At 36.6% G+C, this 21,950-nt stretch overlaps 1 protein-coding gene across 7 annotated transcripts in view; it reads left to right on the top strand.

The window, feature by feature from the left end:
- Window positions 1–21,950, top strand: part of LOC106880239 (calpain-A) — a 62,703-nt gene that overhangs the window by 23,397 nt on the left and 17,356 nt on the right. For all 7 annotated transcript variants that reach the window (XR_008265183.1, XR_008265187.1, XR_008265185.1 and 4 more), the window contains exons 5-17: window positions 1,160–1,243; window positions 2,607–2,707; window positions 2,876–2,953; window positions 5,621–5,778; window positions 6,135–6,295; window positions 7,902–8,113; window positions 9,863–9,968; window positions 12,391–12,448; window positions 12,983–13,041; window positions 16,004–16,072; window positions 17,157–17,235; window positions 19,790–19,906; window positions 21,820–21,872. Coding sequence is in view for 1 of the 7 variants with exons in the window: in XM_014930105.2 (XP_014785591.1) it covers window positions 1,160–1,243; window positions 2,607–2,707; window positions 2,876–2,953; window positions 5,621–5,778; window positions 6,135–6,295; window positions 7,902–8,113; window positions 9,863–9,968; window positions 12,391–12,448; window positions 12,983–13,041; window positions 16,004–16,072; window positions 17,157–17,235; window positions 19,790–19,906; window positions 21,820–21,872 (1,335 nt within the window). In the remaining 6 variants the exon portion in view is untranslated. The remainder of the gene's footprint in view (window positions 1–1,159; window positions 1,244–2,606; window positions 2,708–2,875; window positions 2,954–5,620; window positions 5,779–6,134; window positions 6,296–7,901; window positions 8,114–9,862; window positions 9,969–12,390; window positions 12,449–12,982; window positions 13,042–16,003; window positions 16,073–17,156; window positions 17,236–19,789; window positions 19,907–21,819; window positions 21,873–21,950) is intronic.

The raw sequence follows: 21,950 nt of genomic DNA, 5'->3' as shown, positions 1-21,950 counted from the left end.
TATATATATATATATATATATATATATATATATATGTATGTATGTATATAGTTAATGTGGAGAGGGGCTCATACATGTAAAACATGGTTAAAAGAAACTTAAATCAACTGAGATTATCCAAACAAATAGTTGACAAAAATTCCTTCTACGATTGCTTAAATCGAAGGACAGCAAACAAGGGAGATAACTTTAACAAGGCAAATTGAAGTGGATCTGGTCTTCAGAGCCAACTGATTAAAGCAATGAATATGATTTAGTATTATAAGATCTCCTTAGCATGAAAGCAAGATTTTTTTTTGTTCATAACTGAGTCTGAGCCATTGAATGAGTTTCTGTGCATCTGTTATACTCTCAACCATTCTTTGAAATGTGGACTAAAAGGTTTGTAGTCTTTATTTCTTAGGAAATTAACACTCCACAACAGATGCAAGTTAGTATGTTAGACTCTAGATTGCAGTGTGAGTCAGTTTGAAAGTAAATGATATCAGCTGAATCATATCTTGACTGTTCAGATATGTTATCAAGGCGAGCAGGCTTCAGTAACTGACCTTGTTTAGGGGCAACAGCAGTAATTTACATTGTTAATATACATCAATGGTTAGATTTGAAATCTTGTGTAAATTTACAACCATTGTGATATTATTCTCGCGTTTTAAAAAATTTCTTGTTTTTTAGTCAGGAGGAAGGCGGTACCTCTGACCAATTACAGTACATCAAAGGCTGGTGGGAGGGAGGGAGATATCCTCAAGCCAAAACCTGGCCTGACTGCTTGCACTCTGCTAATACCTCTCAAGATATCAGCTAGGTGACAATTTAAGTCTACCATCCAAGTATTCCAGGGCAGCATTTGAATTCAGAATGCACAGTCAGAACAAATACTATAAGGCATTCAGTGAGATGTTTTTACAGCTCCTTCAATTCATTGCCTTAGACTGGTACTTTTCCATCAATACCCGGAAAGATAAAACTCTGAGTTGACTTTGGTAGATTTCGAATCCAAGTATAGAGAGTTGGAACAAATACTACAAAATATTTTGTCTAATACTCTAATGACCGGCAATTTGCCACCTAAAGTGGGAGTGTGTGTGCGTGTGAGCAATTGTGCTTAAATTCACACCATTTTAAATTTATCTATTCCCTTTTCATTTTGATCTTTCAGTCATTGTCACTGGATGAGAAACAGCTTGAACTTCCAAATGGTTTGTTGTCAGGTCATATTTATAACATCACTGATTTGAGGCAGGTAATATTTAAATTTTTTTTTTTTTTTTTTTTTTTTTTTTTTAGATAAATTTCAGAAACTTAATATTTTATTTAGTAGTTTTCTATGTGAATGGACATACACACACATCATCATCATCATACATCTGTTTTCCATGCTGGCATGGGTTGGACAATCTGACAGGAGCTGGCAAGGCCGAGCTACTCAGGTTTTGTTGTCTGTTTTAGCAATGCTTCTATAGCTGGATATCCTTCCTAATGCCAACTACTTTACAGAGTGTACTGGGAGCTTTTTACATGGCACTAGCATCAACATCATCATAGTTTGATATCTGTTTTCCATGTTATCATGACACATGAAATTTTTCGAGCGAGATCGTTGCCAGTGCCCCTGGACTGGCTCTTGTGCAGATGACACATGAAATGCACCATTTTGAGCGTGACCGTTGCCAGTGCCGCCTGGCTGGCCTTCGTGGGATTTTCGAGCAAGATCGTTGCCAGTGCCCCTGGACTGGCTCTTGTGCGGGTGGCACATAAATTGCACTATTTTGAGCATGGCCATTGCCAGTACCGCCTGACTGGCCTTCGTGCGGGTGACACGTAAAAGCACCCACTACACTCTCGGAGTGGTTGGTGTTAGGAAGGGCATCTAGCTGTAGAAACTCTGCCAAATCAGATTGGAGCCTGGTGTAGCCATCTGGTTTTACCAGTCCTCAGTCAAATCGTCCAACCCATGCTAGCATGGAAAGCGGACGTTAAACGATGATGATGCTATCATGGGTTAAATAGTCTGAGTCATTTTTTGTTATTGACTGGTGCTCATATATGTCATTAAGCTTAGATTCAACTGCTGGATGCTCTTCTGTTGTTAACCACAATACAGAGTGTACTGGATGCATTTACTCATAGTGACCAATGATGGATAGGACTAAAGAAGCCTCACAACCCTCCTGTTATATATCACTGTATCGACCAGACTATCAGATGTTGTCATACACCATTGATTACATTGCACTTCCTTGCATTGTTTTAGCCGTCAGATGATGGTCCCCTGCTGGCTAGTGGACAGGACAATATTACCCCTGAATGGAATGCCAGTCTGTTGTAAGTTTACCTATTTACAACTGAGTGAACAGGAGCAACATGAAATGAAACATTTTACTTAAGAACTCAACACACCTCCTGGTCTGAGAATCAAAACCACAATCTTGTGAGTGCAAGTGCAATAGCCCCTACCTCTAGGCCATGTGCCTTCACTAGTAGAGAAGTTTGTACATATGTGATGTATATTTTTTTGTTACTGCATATGTGCATATACATGTAACCATATAGTCTCTTTCTTGTAAATAGTTATGCATATGCATATTCGCTGCTTTCCATTGCAGCTTTTACTGCCCTCGGATCAAGGAAATCGCTCAGTCACTCTGATAAGGATTCGAAACCCTTGGGGTGAACATATTGCCTGGAATGGACCGTGGAATGAAAGGTAATTCAAATTTGACATTTTCTTATTTTAATTTTCTTTAATTAATTTTTTTGCTTTTTAGTTTAACATATCATTACTTTCATTCGTATATTTATTGTTATATCATCTTTCCTTTGATAATTTGTTTTGACTTCCAGATTACAATGTGTTTATTTTCAAATTCTTTAGGTCTGTTGAATGGAACAGTATTCCTAGTGATGAGAGGGAAAAATTAGGACTAGTCTTCAATGATGATGGAGAATTTTGGTATGTATTTTTTTGTGTGAATTTTTTTTCTATATACATATATTTTATTCTCTCTGTTTGTCTGTCTGACCGTCTGCCTCTCCTTCTTCTCCTACTCCTTCCCCCGCTCTCTCTTTAAATATATAAATATATATAATGTTTTATAATATTTTGTGTATCCAGGATTGATATGTATCAGTCATATGCTGTATTATTATTATTTTAATTTCATGTAAAACAGCAGGCTGGTGATTATTGTTAGAGCTCTGGAAAAAATGCCTTGCCACATTTGTCCAAGTTCAAATCCTGTGGAGAACAATTTTTCCTTGCATCTCTCTGGGGTCAATAAAATAAGTATGAGTCAAGTGCAGGGATCAATGATATTGATTGATCTCCTCCCTTCAAACGTTGTCCTGGCACCTAAATTAGAAACTTTTATTATTATCATTATTACTTTTTGATGTTTCAAGTAAAATATAAAGGTGACAATTTGCTTTAGGTTGCTGGCCCACAGCCAAATTGTTGATGGTTTGTATCTTGCTTTTGACACAGAACATATTCATGAAAAGTATACCTTAACCCTTTAGTGTTTAAACTGGCCATATGGGGCTGAAATATTCTATCTGTTATGTGAAAACTAACCAGATTTGTCCTCTTACACTTATCCTACAATGTCATTGTAAAAATAAACTATCACATTATTAAAATCTCAAAACTATTAGATGATGCATGATTAACACTTCAGCATTCAGATTTCTCTGCCAAATGTAATGCTTATTTATTCACATTTTTTGAATTAAGCATGCATTTGAGATCTCAATGATATTATTGTTTATTTTACACTGACATTGTAGGGTAAGTGTGAAAAGCAGGACCTGGCCAGTTTGAACATAAAACACAGATAAAATTTTAGTCTAATATGTCTAGTTTAAATGCTAAAGCGTTAACTGAAAAACAATATAAATAAATAAGCCTTACATTTTGACAGATTAATCTGAATGATAAAGGGTTAACTTTCACCAGCTTTGACTAGGTCAGTTCAGTTGGCTGTGAATAGGTAAAATAGTGTGGGATATAATTTATTGTTGAACTTTAGAAAGTGGGAAACATTATGTAGTAAGTGTTCTGTTAATTTGGAGTTATTAGTTTGAATCTTCTTAGAGAATGCAACAAAATACCACTTTCCAGTGTTTCCTATCTTGAATTGAACACAAGCACATGACATAAAGATGAAGTCTTCAGTAGAACTCCAGTTGCTCAATGAGAGTACACAACCTTATTTTCTTTCATGTTAAGCTGATGGTGTCCTCTTCAACTGATGATGGATCTTTCATTGGTGAGTTGTCAGAACACTGACTAGAATGCCTTATGATATTCATTTTGGTTCTCTGTGCTCTCAGTTCAAATCCTACTGAGGTCAACTTTGCATTTCATCCTTTTAGTGGTCAATAAAGTATGAGTCCAGTATGAGAGTCAATTCTTCTTTTTCTCTCTTTGTTTATTACTTTTTTGTCTCTCTGGATGAAAAGTGCTGTGGTTAGTCAAATCCAAAGGTATATGGGCTCAACCAAAACCACGTTGTATGTCACAATGATGCTCTTTCAACTCCATCAGGAGTTGAGGGATCAAATCAAGGCTAAGATCTTGCTTTGTTTCTACGACAAGTGGCCTGTTTGGTCAATGATTGGAACTAGCTGCTTTTTGTGTTATAATGTAAGTAGCTGGGTATTCCACAGGCATTTTGACCCTTAGTGTAATTTTCAGGCTGGGTCTCCAGAACCATAGATACAGTAAATACAATGAAATTTCACATAGTTTTCATCTAACTAATTTCATTCACAAAACATGGGTCAACCTGACACTGTAGAACACATTTGCCCAGGGTACTGAATAGTGGGATCAAACAAAGTTGTTTTTTTTCCTTCTTCAACAGAAGATAAATTCTGAAAACATTATGTTATCATCATCATCATCACTGTTTTAATGTTCTCTTTTTCATGCTTACATAGGACAGGCAAAATTTATTGGTGTAGATTTTTTATGGACAAATGCCCTTCCTATCACCAACCCTGACTAAGCATGTTAAAATTTTCCCTATGGGCTGGACAGGTTGTTCATGAAAGATTGGAAATGAATGACTCTATTTGTTTGCTGGTGGCACATGTTTATAACTATCACACAGTGCCAAGACAAGGATACACACACAACAGGTTTTTTTTTTTTTTCAGTTTCTGTCTACCAGGTTCATTCACAAGACTTTGGCTGGATCAGGGCTATAGTGAAAGACATTTGTCCAAGGTGCCATGTAGTGGGACTGAACTCAAAACCACACAATTGAGAAGCAAACTTTTGAAATCACACAGCCATGCTTGCTTCAATACATTATGAAGGGGTACTGAAAAGTTCCTGGCTTTAAGGGTATCATGAAAGGCCTGGTTGGAGGCACAGCCTTCCTAGTTCTCTTACAGAGCTTCGAAAAACTAAAGGACTGCTGCAATAAGTGTGTGAATCTGAGATAGGAATATGTTAAATAAGATCATAATTAACTGATCCTCCTGTATTTTCTTTTACCAAAAACCAGCAACTTTTCAGCACTCCCTTGTATATTCCATCTTCTTTGTTCAATTCACTTTCAACACTTCTAATGTTTACTGAATCTTTCACTTTTTTTTGTTATTTTTCCTTCAGGATGGACTTCAATGATTTTAAAGCTCATTTTGACACATTGAATATCTGTAATTTATCCCCTGATGCTCCAATGAACATGCCTAGGACATGGTTTGCAGTGGAATTCCATAATAGATGGTACAAAGGCTTCTCTGCTGGAGGAAGACCATCCTGCTCTAGTAAGTATTCAAAGTTAAAAGATGTAGGAAAACAAAAATTTCTGACAGCCTTGACTTAAAATGAATGTTGTCACACAAATCACTGTTGTTATTGTAGTAGTAGTAGTAGTAGTAATAGTGTTTGGCTTTAATCAAATAAAATAAATAAATGAGTTCATAAATTACTAAATAGAATTTGGAAATTGGTATTTTCACATAACGTCTGATGACAATATTACAGTAACTTTTTATAACCACTATGTTTGATATTATAATATAAAATAACCAAGTTAATTAACTTAACCAATTTTGATGACTTTCTTTTCTTTTCATTATATATCATAATCAGATTATTTCAATTTTCTTTTCTTTTGCAGCTACGCACTGGAGTAACCCTCAGTATCGCATGATTCTCAGTGATTCTGATGAAGATGATGACACTCACTGTAGTGTCATCCTACAGCTTGCACAGAAAGACTGCAGAAGAATCAAGCTGAAGAACCCTTGCTTACAATACATAGGATTTGTAATTTATAAGGTTTGTTCATTTGTTTACCTGCTTTTTAATAAGCTAGTATGGATTACAGCTAATGTCCTTCTTGTCACTAACTTTACATATTTTTCATGCAACTTCTTCAAAGCAACCAAATGATTTAATGACAGGGGAACTGCTAGCAACATTACTTGTAGTTCACAGCATTTGGAGAGTGTAAATGTAAACTAACTCACAGACATCACACACATACACACGACTGGCACTTTCAGTTTCCCTCTACAAAATCCACTCATAATGCTTGGGTTGGTCTAGAGTTATAATAGAAGACTCTTGCCTAAGATTCTCCACTGTGGGATTGAACCTGAAACCACAAACGGATAGGAAGGTATTTATATAAAAATGTATCTATTACTGAACCACAGCTCAAACAATTTGATTTTTTTTTTTAATTGCCATTCCTCCTTTTGAAGTAGCAATTTTATGTCTTACCCTCACCCCCATGTTATTTAATTTACAAAAGTCTGTGAATGGTTCATGGAAAGAAAAAAGAAAGCAATAACTGTAATGTCATAGAGATAACAATGGAACTTTGAATTTAGCCTGTTCAGTTATCTTCACTGATATTTCTCTCGAATATATTTCCTCCCATGTATGGATCTCCCCACACTTTCAGAACCACAGTCGTTCTGAAATATGGACCATGCATTCAGAAGATATTACACAATGCACTCGTACTTGTGCCACATAAAATGCACTCGTGCTGATGCCATGTAAATGCACTTGTGACAGTGCCACATAAAAGCATCCATGGCAGTAGCACATGAAAAGCACCCTGACATACTCTGTAAAGTGGTTAGCGTTAGGAAGGGTATCCAGCCATTGAAACCATGCCAAAACAGACAATTGGGGCTTGGACAGCTCTCCGGCTGGCCGGCTCTTATCAAATTATCCAACTTGGAAAACAGACATTAAATAAAAACGATGATGACTACATGAGTCGTGTATTCAGACTTTGTCAATAACCATTTTTGAATTGTGCTTCATTAGCAAATTCTTACTTCATTGTTTATTGCATCTTCACACAGCCCATAAGTTTGAGTGTTGTCAGTTTGGGGATGGGTTACTGAACTGAGTTTAGATGAGTCACTCAATGTTAGTGGCTACACTTAGGCTCATAAAATTTGGATCACTAATTGTCAGTGACTTATGTTGTTCTTAACGTAGAGTCACGTCCCTTTGAAATAGCTGTCGCAATTTGAAACGAGTTAATCGCTGCTGTGCTATTTTACTGTTTTATTTGACATTGTAATTCTTTTGAAATACAATACATTGCTTTTGTTTCAATTAATTTTTAGAATGATGAAAAATTGAGTAAAATAGTTGTCTTAATTAATAAATATTTGGAACATAAACTTATACGAAATTTTGCTGAAAAGTTTTTAATTTAGATCATTTTAAAATAAGGAGATTGTATCTTAGAACCAGGAGCAGTTTCAGGTAAGTTGGTATAGAAAGATTAATGTGTGTTTGTGATTGTGTATTTGTTGAGTGGTGAAGAGAAATAAATTTTTTCAAATAGTATTATAATATTTTTCTGTTTTGCTATAGTGAATACTTAACCACATTTTTAAAATTTCATTTTTGCCAGAATGATCTCCACCATGCTCTTCCATTGCAATATGAATTCTTTAAAAAATATACAAGTGTTGCCAGTGTTGATGCTTTTATGAATGGTCGCCAAGTTGTGAAGCGGTTTGCATTGAAACCTGGAGAATATATTGTGCTACCCTGTACATATGAAGCCAACTTAGAAGCAAGTTTTCTCATCAGATTCTTTATGGAAAAAGCAAATATTGTGGAGTAAGTTTTCTTAGTCACAAAAATATGCCATCCCCTTTAGTATAATGGTAATAAAGATTAGAAACAAAACTATCATATGAAGAGGTTGATAAAAGAAGTAAGGATTTGAGACTGTGATTATCTTTATCATTTTAATGTTCACTTTTCTGTGCTTTCATTGGTTAGATAGAATTCATTAAGGTAGATTATCTATGACCAGATGCACTTCCTGTCACCAACCCTTATTTATTTCAAAACAAGATAATATATCCCCATGACTGGACATGTTTACACAGAAGATTGAAAACAAAGGACACTGCTTGTATAACCGTGACATTCATTTACAACTATTGTGTGATGTCGAGACACACAAACATGCGTACACACACACACACACTAACATGAATGTGTGCACACACTCACATGCATACATATACGACCAGCTTCCAGTTGTTACCATCTATCAAATCTGCTCACAAGGCTTTGGTCAGCCTGGAGCTATGCAGCGGAAGGAAATAAGCCCAGAACCATGTGGTTTGGAAGCAAACTTTTTACTACACATTTATGCCTATGCCTATTATATATATATGTATGTATAGGCTTCTTTCAGTTTCTGCCTGCCAAATCTGCTCACAAGGCTTTGTTCAACCCAAGACTATAGTAGAAAACATTTGTCCTAGGTTCCACATATTGGTAAAAAAACATCTTGATTGACAAATGCTTTTGTATAGAAAATGTTATTGCCCATGTTGATTAATTTGAACAGTTGTTATGTATTGCAGTATTTCATACTTTTGATATAAAGTACAATATAGCCCTTTTATCATGGAACACTAAAGTGACATTGTGATCTTGACTAATTCTAGTTAGCTCTGCATAAACATATCTGTATTGTACAGGCAACTGATCTAATATTTTTGATGGCTATACCATACATCTCAAATAAGGTTTTCTTTTAGTTTTCTGACATGGTAGTATGGTATTATATAAATCAGCAACAAAGTTAAAACAATTGATTGTCTAGCCAACTTAAATGCATGTGTACTTCTAATGCCAGCATCATTTGCATCACAAGTATCACCTTTGGTCATTGACAAATAGAATAGAGAAAAACATGATATTACTAAGATATTAATTTTTTTAAATTACTGTTTCTCTCACCTGATCCAGGAAGAAGAAATAGTGATTTTTAAAATTATAGAAGAATCAAAGAATGGAAGAGATTCAATATGTGTTGATTCTGTTCTCAAGTGATTACAGAAGTTGTGTTGTACCATAGAGGAGGGTCCAACATAAACATAATGTTTTTAGGACTTTATTTTTGCTGTGATGGACAGGTCTTCTCAAGCACAAATCATGTAGATTTTAAATGCATAATGATGTTGGTGAGGGTAACAATGGTGATGATAATGATATAAGGAAACTCTGATTGTGAAGACCTCTGATCAAAGGAATGTAAATTGGGAGCATCTAATTTTTGTTTTAGGTATTACATATTTAGGATTCTGTTATCTTAGATGCAGATCTCTCTCCCCTTTTAAGATAGTAGGGTGTCATTTGAGGGATATTGGGTAGCTATTTCTAGCAGGTCAAGCAGCTGTATATGGGCCATGCTTCTAACTTGTTAGTAATAATGATGATGATTAAGAGGAAGAGTTACTGATGATGACAGTGAGTTAGTGGCAATGATGATGATGATGATGAGTTGATAATTTCAAATTGAATATGAAATACTTCAATATTCATTTAATTTATTTTCTATCCAATTAGACCAGCAGACAACATTCCTTCCCTTGTCAGCCAACCTCCAAAAGACTTCATTGATGAAAAAGATACAGAGTGTTTCAAAGAACATTTCTATCGAATATCGGGTGAGGTATGAATCCTGTTTTGTTCTGTTCTAAACCTATTCAGTCATTTCATCATGTCTAGTAATGTGATTATCAATAACATCTAATTCCTCTCCAATTTGATTTAAACTTAACTATATTAACCCTTTAGCATTCGAATTATTCTGTCAAATGTAACACTTATTTATTCATATTGTTTTGAATTGACCATGCATTATCTTGTTGCTTCAAGATTTTGATGATGTCAGTGTTTATTTTAGACTGACATTGTATGGTAGATGTGAGAGGCTGGATCTGGCCAGTGTGAACATGAAACACGTAGAATATTTAGGCCAATTATGGCCAGTTTAACTGTTAAAGGGTTAACCATTAGATATTGCACAGAGACTACTTAGCAGATTCACTACAGAACAAAGAATATCACTGCCTGTATACTATTGGTGACTAAAATGTTTTGCCTAAAAAACATGCCTGCATGCACAATTCACACTTGTGTATATATGTATGTATATATAAATATATGAAACCATATACATGTACACATGCAATATATATCATATCATCCTTTTTATGTCTATTTTTCCATGCTCACATGGGTCAGACAGAATTTGTGGTAGGTTTTCTATGGGTGGATATCCATCTGTCACCAAACTTCACCTGTTTCTAAGTAAGTTAATATTTCCCCATGACTCGACATGCTTACAGACAATATTGGAAATGAAGGACACTGCTTGCATTATGGTGATACTTGTTTACAACTATTATGCAATGTCATGACAAAGAGACAGTAACACACACACACACACACATATATATATATATATATGACGGGTTTCTTTCAGTTTCTGGCTACCAAATCCACTTATAAGGCTTTGGGCAGCTTAAGGCAATAGTAGAAGAGACTTGCTCGAGGTGCCACACAGTGGAACTCATCACAGAACCTTGTGGTTGGAAAGCAAACTTCTTATCATGCAGCCTCGCCAGCATCTACATATATAAATGTGTGTTTGTGTGACACTGCATACGCATGTATATATCAGGTTGAGTAAAAAGTAAACAATGTTTTGAACACGGAAGAATTTGTACAGATTTTTACAAAGTTTTGAATTTTTTTAAGCATTTTTTTGCAATTGTCTGATAATACATAGACTTGCCCAAATGCATCAATAAATTAACATTGATATTTTTTTCACTGTTACAACCATCTGAAGTGGAACTGTCAAAGCAGGATATTTGAGCAATTTTGCTATTCAACTTCAAAAAGGACGTAAAGCAGCTGAAACTGATCGCGATATTAACGAAATGTTTGGTGAAGAAATGACCAGTGAGTGGTCAGCTCGAAAATGGTTTAAACAATTTCACAGTGGGGACCTGAGCCTTGAAGATCGTGAGTGTAGTGGACGCCCGTCTGTCATCGATGACGGTCAATTAAAGATCATTGAGAAAGATTCACGTAAAATCACTTGAGAACTGGCAAAAGAACTTCAAGTTAGCCAGAAAACTGCCTGCAACTGTTTGCATGCAATCGGAAAACCAAAAAAGCTCAACAAATGGGTACCACATGATTTGAATGAAAATCAGAAAATGCACAGATATGAAATTTGCTCATTGCTTCTTCTCCGTAACCAGACCGATCCATTTCTTGACCGTATTGTAACTTGTGATGAAAAGTGGATTCTTCACAGTGTTTGGACCAAAATGAAGCACCAAAAACCTTCCCTAAACCTGAGCTCTTGAAAAAGAAGGTTATGATGACTGTTTGGTGGTGTACTGCTGGACTCATCCACTATAACTTCTTAAAACCTGGAAAAACTATTACTGCAGAAACATATTGCCATGAAATTGCCAAAATGAATGAAAAACTGCTACTCCTCCATCCCAGACTGGTCAACAGAAGAGGACCAATCATTCTTTATGACAATGCTCGACCACAGGTTTCACTAATGACGCTCCAGAAGTTGAGGGAACCTGGCTACAAAGTTCTTCCCTACCCAGCTTATTCCCCGGACCTTTCTCCTACCGACTACCACTTTTCAACCACCTTGATGGTTTCCTGCGTGGGGAGTTAGAAAAACTGATGCTGAAAGTGCGTTCAAAGAGTTCATCAGCTTCAGAACTCTAAATTTTTATGTTATCGGAATAAACAAACTTGTAACTTGTTGGCAAAAATGTGTTGATTGTAATGGTACTTACTTTGATGAATAAAATTTCCGTATTGTTGAAATATATTGTAATAAAATTCACGTTTCAAAATGTTGCTTACTTTTTATTCAGCCTGATACATACACAGATAGCTAGATTAAAAAGAAACCATTATAATTTAAAGCTTTTCTGTTTTTAGAAATCACTTATCATCATCAATGTTTTTATGTTTGCTTTCTCATGCTGGTATGGATTGCATGTGTCTTAAGACACAATTATTTGATGCGTTTGTTTTGATGTTTACAGGATATGGAAATTGATTCCTTTGAATTACACAATATCTTGGATGAAGAATTTAAACATGGTTAGTCAGTGTTTCATTTTGTAATTACTTTTGCCGTCTTTTTTCTTTCTGCATTTGCATAGCTCATGTCTATCAAGCATATACTAGAATAAACACAAGCAATATATATTCCTCTCAAGGACCAGTGAGTAGTTTTGTTTTCATAGCAAGAAGCATACAAAAGATAAATTTTTCTTCTTGGAGACGACGCTGATCTGTAACTCCCAGATAAGCTGGTGCATATTCACCTGTACCTGGGTGAACTGAGATCATGAAAAATAAAGTGTGAAGCCCCAGTAACACAATGAAACACTATCAAGTGTATTTGAATTCTTGTCTGATCTACTTAACCATTTTTTAATTAAACGGTAGAAAATAAAGGAGAGAAAAACATGTATAATATAAATTGCCTCTTCACTTGAGAAATTGGCACATTATTTCATAGCTAGATTGATCTTTGGTTTGGGATCAAAGATAGCATTTTAGCTTTAATATTTGTATTCTTTTATTCTTTAAATATTAGTTTACTTTCTTTTTTTTTACTGTGTATTTCAGATAGCCCTTATCACTACACTGGCTTGGATACATGCAAGAATTTTGTCTTTCTCATGGATGTATCCTTTCATACAATATTTATTTGTCATTGCAAGTTGGCAGAAATGTTAGGGGGCGCCAAACTAAATCATCATCATTTCGTCATCTTCCTCGTCATTGTTTTAAGGTACACTTTTCCATTCTTGTATGAGAACAACAGAAGTTGTTGAGGCAAATTTTCTACAGTTGGATATCCTTCTTGTCTCCATCCCTCACTTGTTTCCAGACAAGATGATAGTTCTCCAATTGAGGAAGAAGTTGGGCATAACAGGAATTAAATGCAGTGTGCAAGAGAGAAGATTGTGCTGGTTTGCATGTGAAACTTATGAATGTTGACAGTTGCATACAAAAGCACCAGTTACTTAAAGTGGATGGATTTGTGGAAGCAGGGGACCCAGGAAGACATGGAATAAAATATTGAAGGCAGATCTCAAGATACTGAGCCTTACAAAGGAGATGACAAAGAACTGAGATATCTGGTGCATTGCTGTACTCAAGAAGACCTGTCCACCACAGCAGAATTGATACCAGTGCTGATGCCACATAAAGAGTACCCAGAACACACTGTGCAGTGGCTGGCATTAGAAAGGGCATCCATCCATAGAAACCATGCCAGAACCGATAATTGAGCCTGGTACAACCCCTGGCCTTACCAACTCCAGTCAAATCATCCAACTCATGACAGCATGAAAAACAGATGTGTGATGATGATGGGCATGTTTTCATGGAAGATTGGATGTGAATGACATTGCTTGTATGATGACACTTGATTATAACTTTCACACAATGACAAGACGAGGACGCAACTATGTCTTTCAACCATCTAGGGTCGATAAAATTTAAGAAGCTGATAATATGCAATACATTTGACTCTTTCAAGTTTCTTATGAAAATTCACTTGTACCTAGTTAAAAGAAAACTTTATTTCATAGTTTTTGTGAGTTCAATTTCAGTTATAATTTTGGCAACAGAAATGTGATCATACAACAACTTCTTTCCAGTTTATTATTATGGACTGACCCACAATAATGCCTGCCTTCAGACTACTAACATCATTGTTATTTCCAAGGTGGCAAGCTGATAGAATCATTATGTTGGACAAAATGCTTAGCAGCATTTCTTCTGACTCTTTACATTCTGAGTTCAGTTGCTGCTGAAGTTGACTTTGTCTTTCATCCTTCCAGAGTTGATAAAATAAGTACCAAATGAGCACTGGAATCAATGTAATCAATTTCCACTTCCTCTCTCTCAAAAGTGCTGGCCTTGTATCAAAATTTGAAACCATTATTCCTTTTATAGACTTCTGCTCATATCTAGTTTGTATCATTAATCAGACAAGATGAATTTTATCCTATAAGATGCCAGTCTGTTGCAGATAACCATTATTACAATGAACATACTGAAGGCCCATAGATCCAATTTTATAATGATGCTTCTACTTACAGTTGTGAATTAAAATATTTGTTGTTGTACCTCTGAGCATCTAAATGAGCTGGGTTTACGTAGAACTAAATGTCTTGGTCATGGGCACATCATAACATTAATAAAATACAAATCACTAAGCTCTCAGCTGTTTATCAAGACTCCTGTTAACTCCCCCAGCCATGCTTTTCTATTTATTATTAATTTGTCGTCTATGATGACCAAAGACATAATATGGGAGAAGTCAGGGCATGTATCTGGCTATGACCAATCAGTCCAATGTATTCTTAGAAGGCTCTTCTGTAGGTTGGGCACTGGTGGTCTGCTGGGACTGAAGAGGAAGAAGTAAGCTCTGGAATTGTGCAGTTTGTATCTTCTTTGTGCCCCTGCAATCCAGTTCTGTTCATAGGAGGTGACACCTCTGTTGGTGTAGATTTGCCTGGCAGTGCAGTCTTACACTTGAATTTTCCAGGTGTCAGGGTTGATCTCAAGGCTCTTGAGTGTATCCAAGAAGCACTTTTTCTGTCCACCCTGCATGTGCTTGCTTTTCAGCAGTTCATGGTAAAACAGTCTCTTGGGGAGTCATGTGTTAGGCATTCAAACAAGGTAATCTCCCCACCTGACTTGTGCTCTCCTCAACAGTATATAAATGCTTAGTAGATCACCTCAAGTGAGGACCTCTGTGTCTGGGACCTTGTCTCACCTGGTGATTTTCAACAGCCTTCTCAGGCAGTTCATGTGGAAGCTATTTAGCTTTTTGGCGTAGCATTCATAAACTGCCTAAGTCTTGCAGGTATACGGTAGCATAGGTAGTACAACTGCTTGGTACACCTTCAACTTGGAGACCTAATATCTCTCCTTTCCCACACTAATTCACATAGCTGCCAGAATATTGAACTTCCCTTGGCAGTGCGTGTATCAACTTCATTGTCAATGTTCACAGATCTGGAAAGTGTGCCACCAAGGTACTTATCCACAATCTTCAAGTTTCCCCTTCACCAATGATAGCTGGTTCCATATTCTTCTGTGTGGTAGGTTAGTGTATGACCTCTGTCTTCCAAGTACTGATTGTTAGGCCAAAGTTGCTGCAGGCAGTAGAAAAGCACTTCATGCTCTGCTGCATCAAGGCTTCTGTAGCGACATTGAATGTGCAGTCATCTGCAAACAGGAAGTTGCTCACTGAGTCCTCTTCCACCTTGGTCTTGGCCTGTAGCCTCTGCAGGTTGAGGAGTTTGCCATCAGCTTGAATCTGATCTTGATGCTGATTTCATTGTTGTTACAAGAGGCATTTGACAGTATGGTTGAGAACATCATGTCAAACAGCATAGGTGCAAGTACACAGCCCTGCTTGACTCTGTTAGTGACTGAGAATGCATTGGAAGAATCTCCACTGTCCAGTACTCAAGTGAGCATGCCATCATGGAACTGTCACACCATGCCAATAAATTTATCTAGGCAGCTGAACTTCTCTATGATCTTCCAAAGCCCCCTCTTCTACAAACATCAAAATACCATTCATGATCTGTTTCAAGTACCAAAATCCTTAACTCTTTTTCTCAGACAAACAATTCTGGAAAGATTGGCTTTTCAGAATTCCTTGTTTTATGGAGTTATATTCTTGCATGGCGGGTAAATATTCCAGCTTTTCGATGCTTTTATTGTTTCCCAAATATTTCTTACATTTCTTTTTTTTCCCAGTTTCATTGCAATTATTCCTTGTTCATTTACTTTTGTTATGGTTCGATATGTCAAGGAGACAAGTTTGCTCTCATCTTCCCTCTGTTGTTTTGTATGTTCACTATACCTCTGTGTATTCATGTTGCAGCCTTTTTATTGGACATGTATCCTTATATTTACAAAGGAAGTGGATATATCTTATAGAGTAGAGGATGGTGGCTGGCTGCTTACTGGACAAAGGCATTTTATTATGTATTATCTTTTTTAGGTAAACTCCTTGAATTCCTACCTGCACTGTTTTTAGACTTCAGGAGTATCTTGCAATCAGTCTGTAACAATACTGAAATGTCACAATAACAACATCAACAGCCAACCATGTTAGAAGAGAACATGCTACCTGGCAGATCTGTATTAATGGTATTGCTGCTTGATGGTTTACTCCATCTTTTGATTAATTCTGCTTGAACAGGTCAAAGTATAGAAATATCTCAGCAAATAAACATTTCAATCATTATTTAATGAGAGTGGGTGCTGTGATAAAATTTTAACTCTTTAAATATGAAGTTTCCATTTTAAACTTTATATGGAGTTTGTTGGGGAAAATTTGTCTGTATTGCTACATTGAGCAAACCTATGGCATTGTTGATGCCATAATTTCCTCATGACATGGGTGGGGTATTATTTCAAGTTTTAATAACGTCAATAAAGTTTCAGAAAAGCATTTTTCTCGTTATTATGAAACCTAACAGACATTACGGTTTGAAGGTCATTCTTAAGCTGCCTCAACCAAGATGCATTTCACCATGTCAATCTAATACTCTTTGAGTTAATCAAATACTTGGTACCAATATCTCTACATGTTTATGTATTATATAAATTACATGTTTGTAAATTACATTTGCATTGATTTTTTTCCATTCTGAGATGACCGGCAAATTCTGGTATTTTAACAAGTGTTTGCCTGTAGCTTATTCTCAACTCCACTCTTGTGCAAATTGTAATACAATTCTTCATTACATTTCATTTCTATTACCAGAGAATTTTCCAAACATTTGATGCCAATAAAACTGGTTCTCTAAACTCTTTTGAACTCCAACGTGCAATCACTGCTACTGGTAAGTTCTCACTGTTGCAAACTTGTAAATTATGGGGCCTTTATATATTGTCATGGAGTTGATTTCACAACAGCTTCTTGTTTTTATTAACCAACGCTTTTCCCTCAATTACTTCCTCAACTCATTTAATCTTATTTCACAACTTCATAAGTCTACTAGTGAAGGTGACCTGGATATTATAGTTAACAGTGTTGACAAACCTTGTTTCTAAAATTGTCAAGAAGGCTGAGGGTATCTTAGCATCACTCAGTAAAACCTTTGTCAGCTGCTCTTCAGCTATTTAAAACTTAATATGGCTATGGTACATCCACACTTAGAATTTGTATCACCAGTCTGGAACCCTTATCTTGCTCAAGATATGAATCTCCTGGAAATTGCTTAGAAATTTAGAAATGTGCAACCAGATGAATACCTACCTTCAGGCATCTACCATGCTCTGAACATCTTGCTTCCCAAGCAACTGACTTGGAAAATACCCACAAAATTACCCATCATCTTTCTGAAAACAACTTTCAGTGCCTTTTTGAATTCCATATGTCAAACACTTGTGGACATCCTTACAAAATCACAAAACAACACAGCACCCATAACTTTCAGAAATATTTCTCCACTCTCAAAATCACTGAAGCATGGAATAAACTACTCATTTCAATTGTTAGCTATCAGGACACTGCATCTTTCAAAACTTCCATGCTTCTTGAAATTCACTAATAGTACACCTGATGTCCTCCCTGCCCTTCATTCACTGTTTACTTTCTGTGTATTGTACTTGCAATTTTGGCTACCATTCCTGATGAGTTGTAGTACACCTGAGCATTGTATACATTAAGTCCATTGTTATTATATTACATATACACCTGAGCATATTTAATTTTGATGCACAACTTCACAGGGCTTTATTCAATGCAATGCAGCACCATACCACTGACAATAAGTTCCATATAAGTTATTTAATGCTTTCACAAGCCAAAGAGCTCCATAGAACCAGTATTAACTACAGTGTCCTGTCAAAAGACATACTAATTAAACAGTCTAATATAGTTTCCACTCAGTTATTTCACCCCTGTTATGCTATTTTTTAGTATCCATTTTATTTTATATCTAGAGGAAGAATTATCTCTAATAGAAGTCTTAACCTTTTAGCATTACTCTGTCATAAATATTCTGCCAGAGGTATTGGACAAGCCACATTACTTGTTAACCTAACTAAAAAACAGCTATTACTATTATATTGCTGTTTTGGTGTAGTTTATCATCAGAAATGGAAGGTATCAGTCAACTCTGGGGCGAAGATTCCCTCCAATATTCAAATTTTCAGACCTTTTCAACTCGTTTTAATTGATTATTCCCATACTTCCAAGTGAAATGATGCAATATTCAAAAATGATAAACCTGCTTGTAGCCATCTCTAATGTGGTGTTCCATGGGCAAATTTAGGGCAAGTTAATGAAACCTTATCCCTTATACATTGTTATTGATGACTACATTAGTAGCACTTAGATCAAGCTCCCAATAATTCAGTCCATACATTTCTATTTCCAAGAGCAGGACATAATACTAGGGAAATGGCTGAATAGACATAGTATTAGACTACTATTAGCTCAAAGATCTTGAACTCAGATCTATTATAGGTGTTTCATTGTATATTTACTTAGTAAATCTCATTCTGCATATCTCACTTCGTCTGGCTGTCATCTATGTATGTTACTTGAGATATGTATCCTCTCTAAGAGAAGATTTATCTGGTTTATAGAAGAGCTAAACAAATCACATTTACTTATACTATATAGCACATTAAGTACATTAAAATAAAATGTGTTAACAAACATAGTGTTTGCTGTAATTGTAAGATTTATATTTAACCATCATCATCCATTTTCTATGCTGGCATGGGGTGGACAGTTTGACAGGAGCTGGCCAGCTGAAGAGCTTTCCAGGGTCCATGTTTGTTTTGGTATGGTTTCTATAGCTGGATGCTCTTCCTAAGACCAACCACTTTACAGAGTGTGCTGGGTGCTTTTTACATGCTATTGGCATGGGTGCTTTTATGTGGCACCAGCATGTAAAAGCACTCATGCCGGTGCTCTGTAAAAGCATCCAGTATACTCTGTAAAGTGATTGGCATTAGAAAGGGCATCCAGCCATAGGAACCATACCAAAACAGACATGGGTAGTTCTTCAACTCCTATCAAACTGTCTAACCCATGCCAGCATGGAAAATGGATGTTAAATGGTGATGATGATGACAATGGTTAAATATAAATCGTACAATCAGTGACTCATCATAATATTTTAACGTCTGCTTTCCATGCTGGCATGGGTTGGACGGTTTGACTGAGGACTGGCAAGCCAGAAGGCTGCACCAGCCTCCAGTCTGATAAAGTAAAATTGTGATTGTTCTGTTGATGTGGAAAGGAATTCCCTCTGCAACCATTCTATCTTCTTTGTTAAGATAGTATGGAGTAGAGGGTAGTTTGGCTGCTGCTTCTGTCTTTCATCTCATATAACCAGATTGGCTCATATAATAATTCTTTATTGTTCCTTCATGTGACAGGTTATAAAATGAGTTCCAGCATCCATCGAATACTTTGCTTCCATTATGTAGACAAAGATTGGACAGTCAACATGAATAGTTTTCTCCTCTGTGTTACCAACTTGATGAAACATTTTAGTAAGTGTCTTCTGTTGTTACTGTTTCTGCTACAAGTATATTCTTTACTCACTCCATCAGTTTTTCAGATATCATCATCATCATCATTTAGTATCCATTTTCCATGCTGGCATGGGTTAGATAGTTTGACTGGAATTGGTAAGCTGGAGAGCTGCACCAGGCTCCAGTCAGCTCTGCCTTGGTTTCTATGGCTGGATCTCTTTCCTAATGCTAACCACTCTATAGAGTGTACTGGGTGCCTTTAACATGTTGTTGGCATGGGGAGCCTTTAATGTGTCACCAGCATGGGTGCTTGTAACAGTGTCACCGGCACGGATACCCTTAATGTGTCACCAGCACAGGTGTCTTTTACCCTTGCCAGTGACATGTAAAAGGCACTTGTGCCAATGGTTTTCTTTTATTCCTTGTCTTTACTGTTTTACATGTTGGATAAGCTTTTTTGCAAATTTATATATTTTCAAGGATGTGTGTGAGTATACATATACAGGTTTACAAATACATGCACACAACCATATGCACACATATATGAATATACATAGTCTTCTATGACTCACACATTCTTCCCACAGCTATCACTCTCCCTTCCCCACAACTCCCATACTTGCTTTCCCAAAACTATCGCACTTTCTTCCCCACAGCTATTGATGTTAAAGCTAAGGCTACTGGATGTTGCGTTACAGCCATGTTTAATGATATAAAACAGTGTTTTTCAACTATTTTTTACCTATGACCCCTTTAATTCCAATTTTACTTGGATGTATCTTCCTAGCCATTCAATATCTAAAAAATCATTTTATATTTTTCTAATTAAATATTATAAGGAATTCATCATCATCATCATCATTTAACGTCCGCTTTCCATGCTAGCATGGATTGGACGATTTGACTGAGGACTGGCTGCACCAGGCTCCAATCTGATCTGGCAGAGTTTCTACAGCTGGATGCCCTTCCTAACGCCAACCACTCCGAGAGTGTAGTGGGTGCTTTTACGTACCACCGGCACGAGGGCCAGTCACACTGTGCTGACAATGGCCATGCTCAAAAAGATGTTTTTTACGTGCCACCTGCACAGGAGCCAGTCCAGCAGCACTGGCAACGACCTCGCTCAAATGATTTTCTAACGTGCCACCAGCACAAGTGCTATAAAGCAACGCTGGTAACGATTACGTTCTAATGGTGCTATTTACGGGTCACTAGCACGGAAGCCAGACAGCTGCTCTGGCAATGAACATGCTCGACAGTGCTGTTAGTGCTCCACTGGCGCGGTGACCAGTCATCGAGTATGGTTCAATTACAATTTCACTTGTCCCCAAAAATTGTTAAAATATTTTGTGTATTGTAGAAGTATAACCAACTTGGTGCAGATAAATTTTAACAGGACTAAAGCATTGCTTGTCCTTTGATCTGATACCCTATGAAGCCTCAGATGTTGATGTGGTAGGGGTGCCTTGATCAAAACTATTCTGACCATGACTGTTCACCCCTCTCTCTCTCTCTCTCTCTCTCTCTCTCTCTCTCTCTCTCTCTCTCTCTCTCTCTCTCTCTCTCTCTCTCTCTCTCTCTCTCTCAGCTGTTCTTCCTCTTATGAAGGCAGTAGGGTGAAATTTGATTGCAGTCATCAAATATTTTTTGTATATCAACTGGATATGTGAAAGCTCAATCGTTGGCTTGTCCATCATCATCATCATTTAGCATCTGTTTCCCATGCTGTCTTTAACATGCCACTGGTATAGGTGCTCTTAATGTGTCACTGGCACTGGTGCCTCTGATGTAAGACTGGCATGAGTACCTTTTACGTGTCACTGGTACGAGTGTCTTAAGTGTAAATCTGATATATGTACACCACTACTTCGTATCCCCATTATATATATATATATTTTCTCAATATTATCACTCTGTATTCTTTCTTTCAGATACATTCAAAGCTTCCCAACAAAAGGGTCAGATCATTTTGACCATTGAGAAAGTAAGTTGGACAACAGTTGTTTTCTTTCTGTGTAACAGTGGTAGTGGCAATGTACTCTGTTGTAGATTACTACTACTA

The sequence above is a fragment of the Octopus bimaculoides genome, chromosome 11 (assembly GCF_001194135.2).
Source record: "Octopus bimaculoides isolate UCB-OBI-ISO-001 chromosome 11, ASM119413v2, whole genome shotgun sequence".
Classification (NCBI taxonomy): Eukaryota; Metazoa; Mollusca; class Cephalopoda; order Octopoda; family Octopodidae; genus Octopus; species Octopus bimaculoides.
The sequence above is the reverse complement of the archived record's forward strand: the minus strand, read 5'-3'. Positions and strand labels throughout refer to the sequence as shown.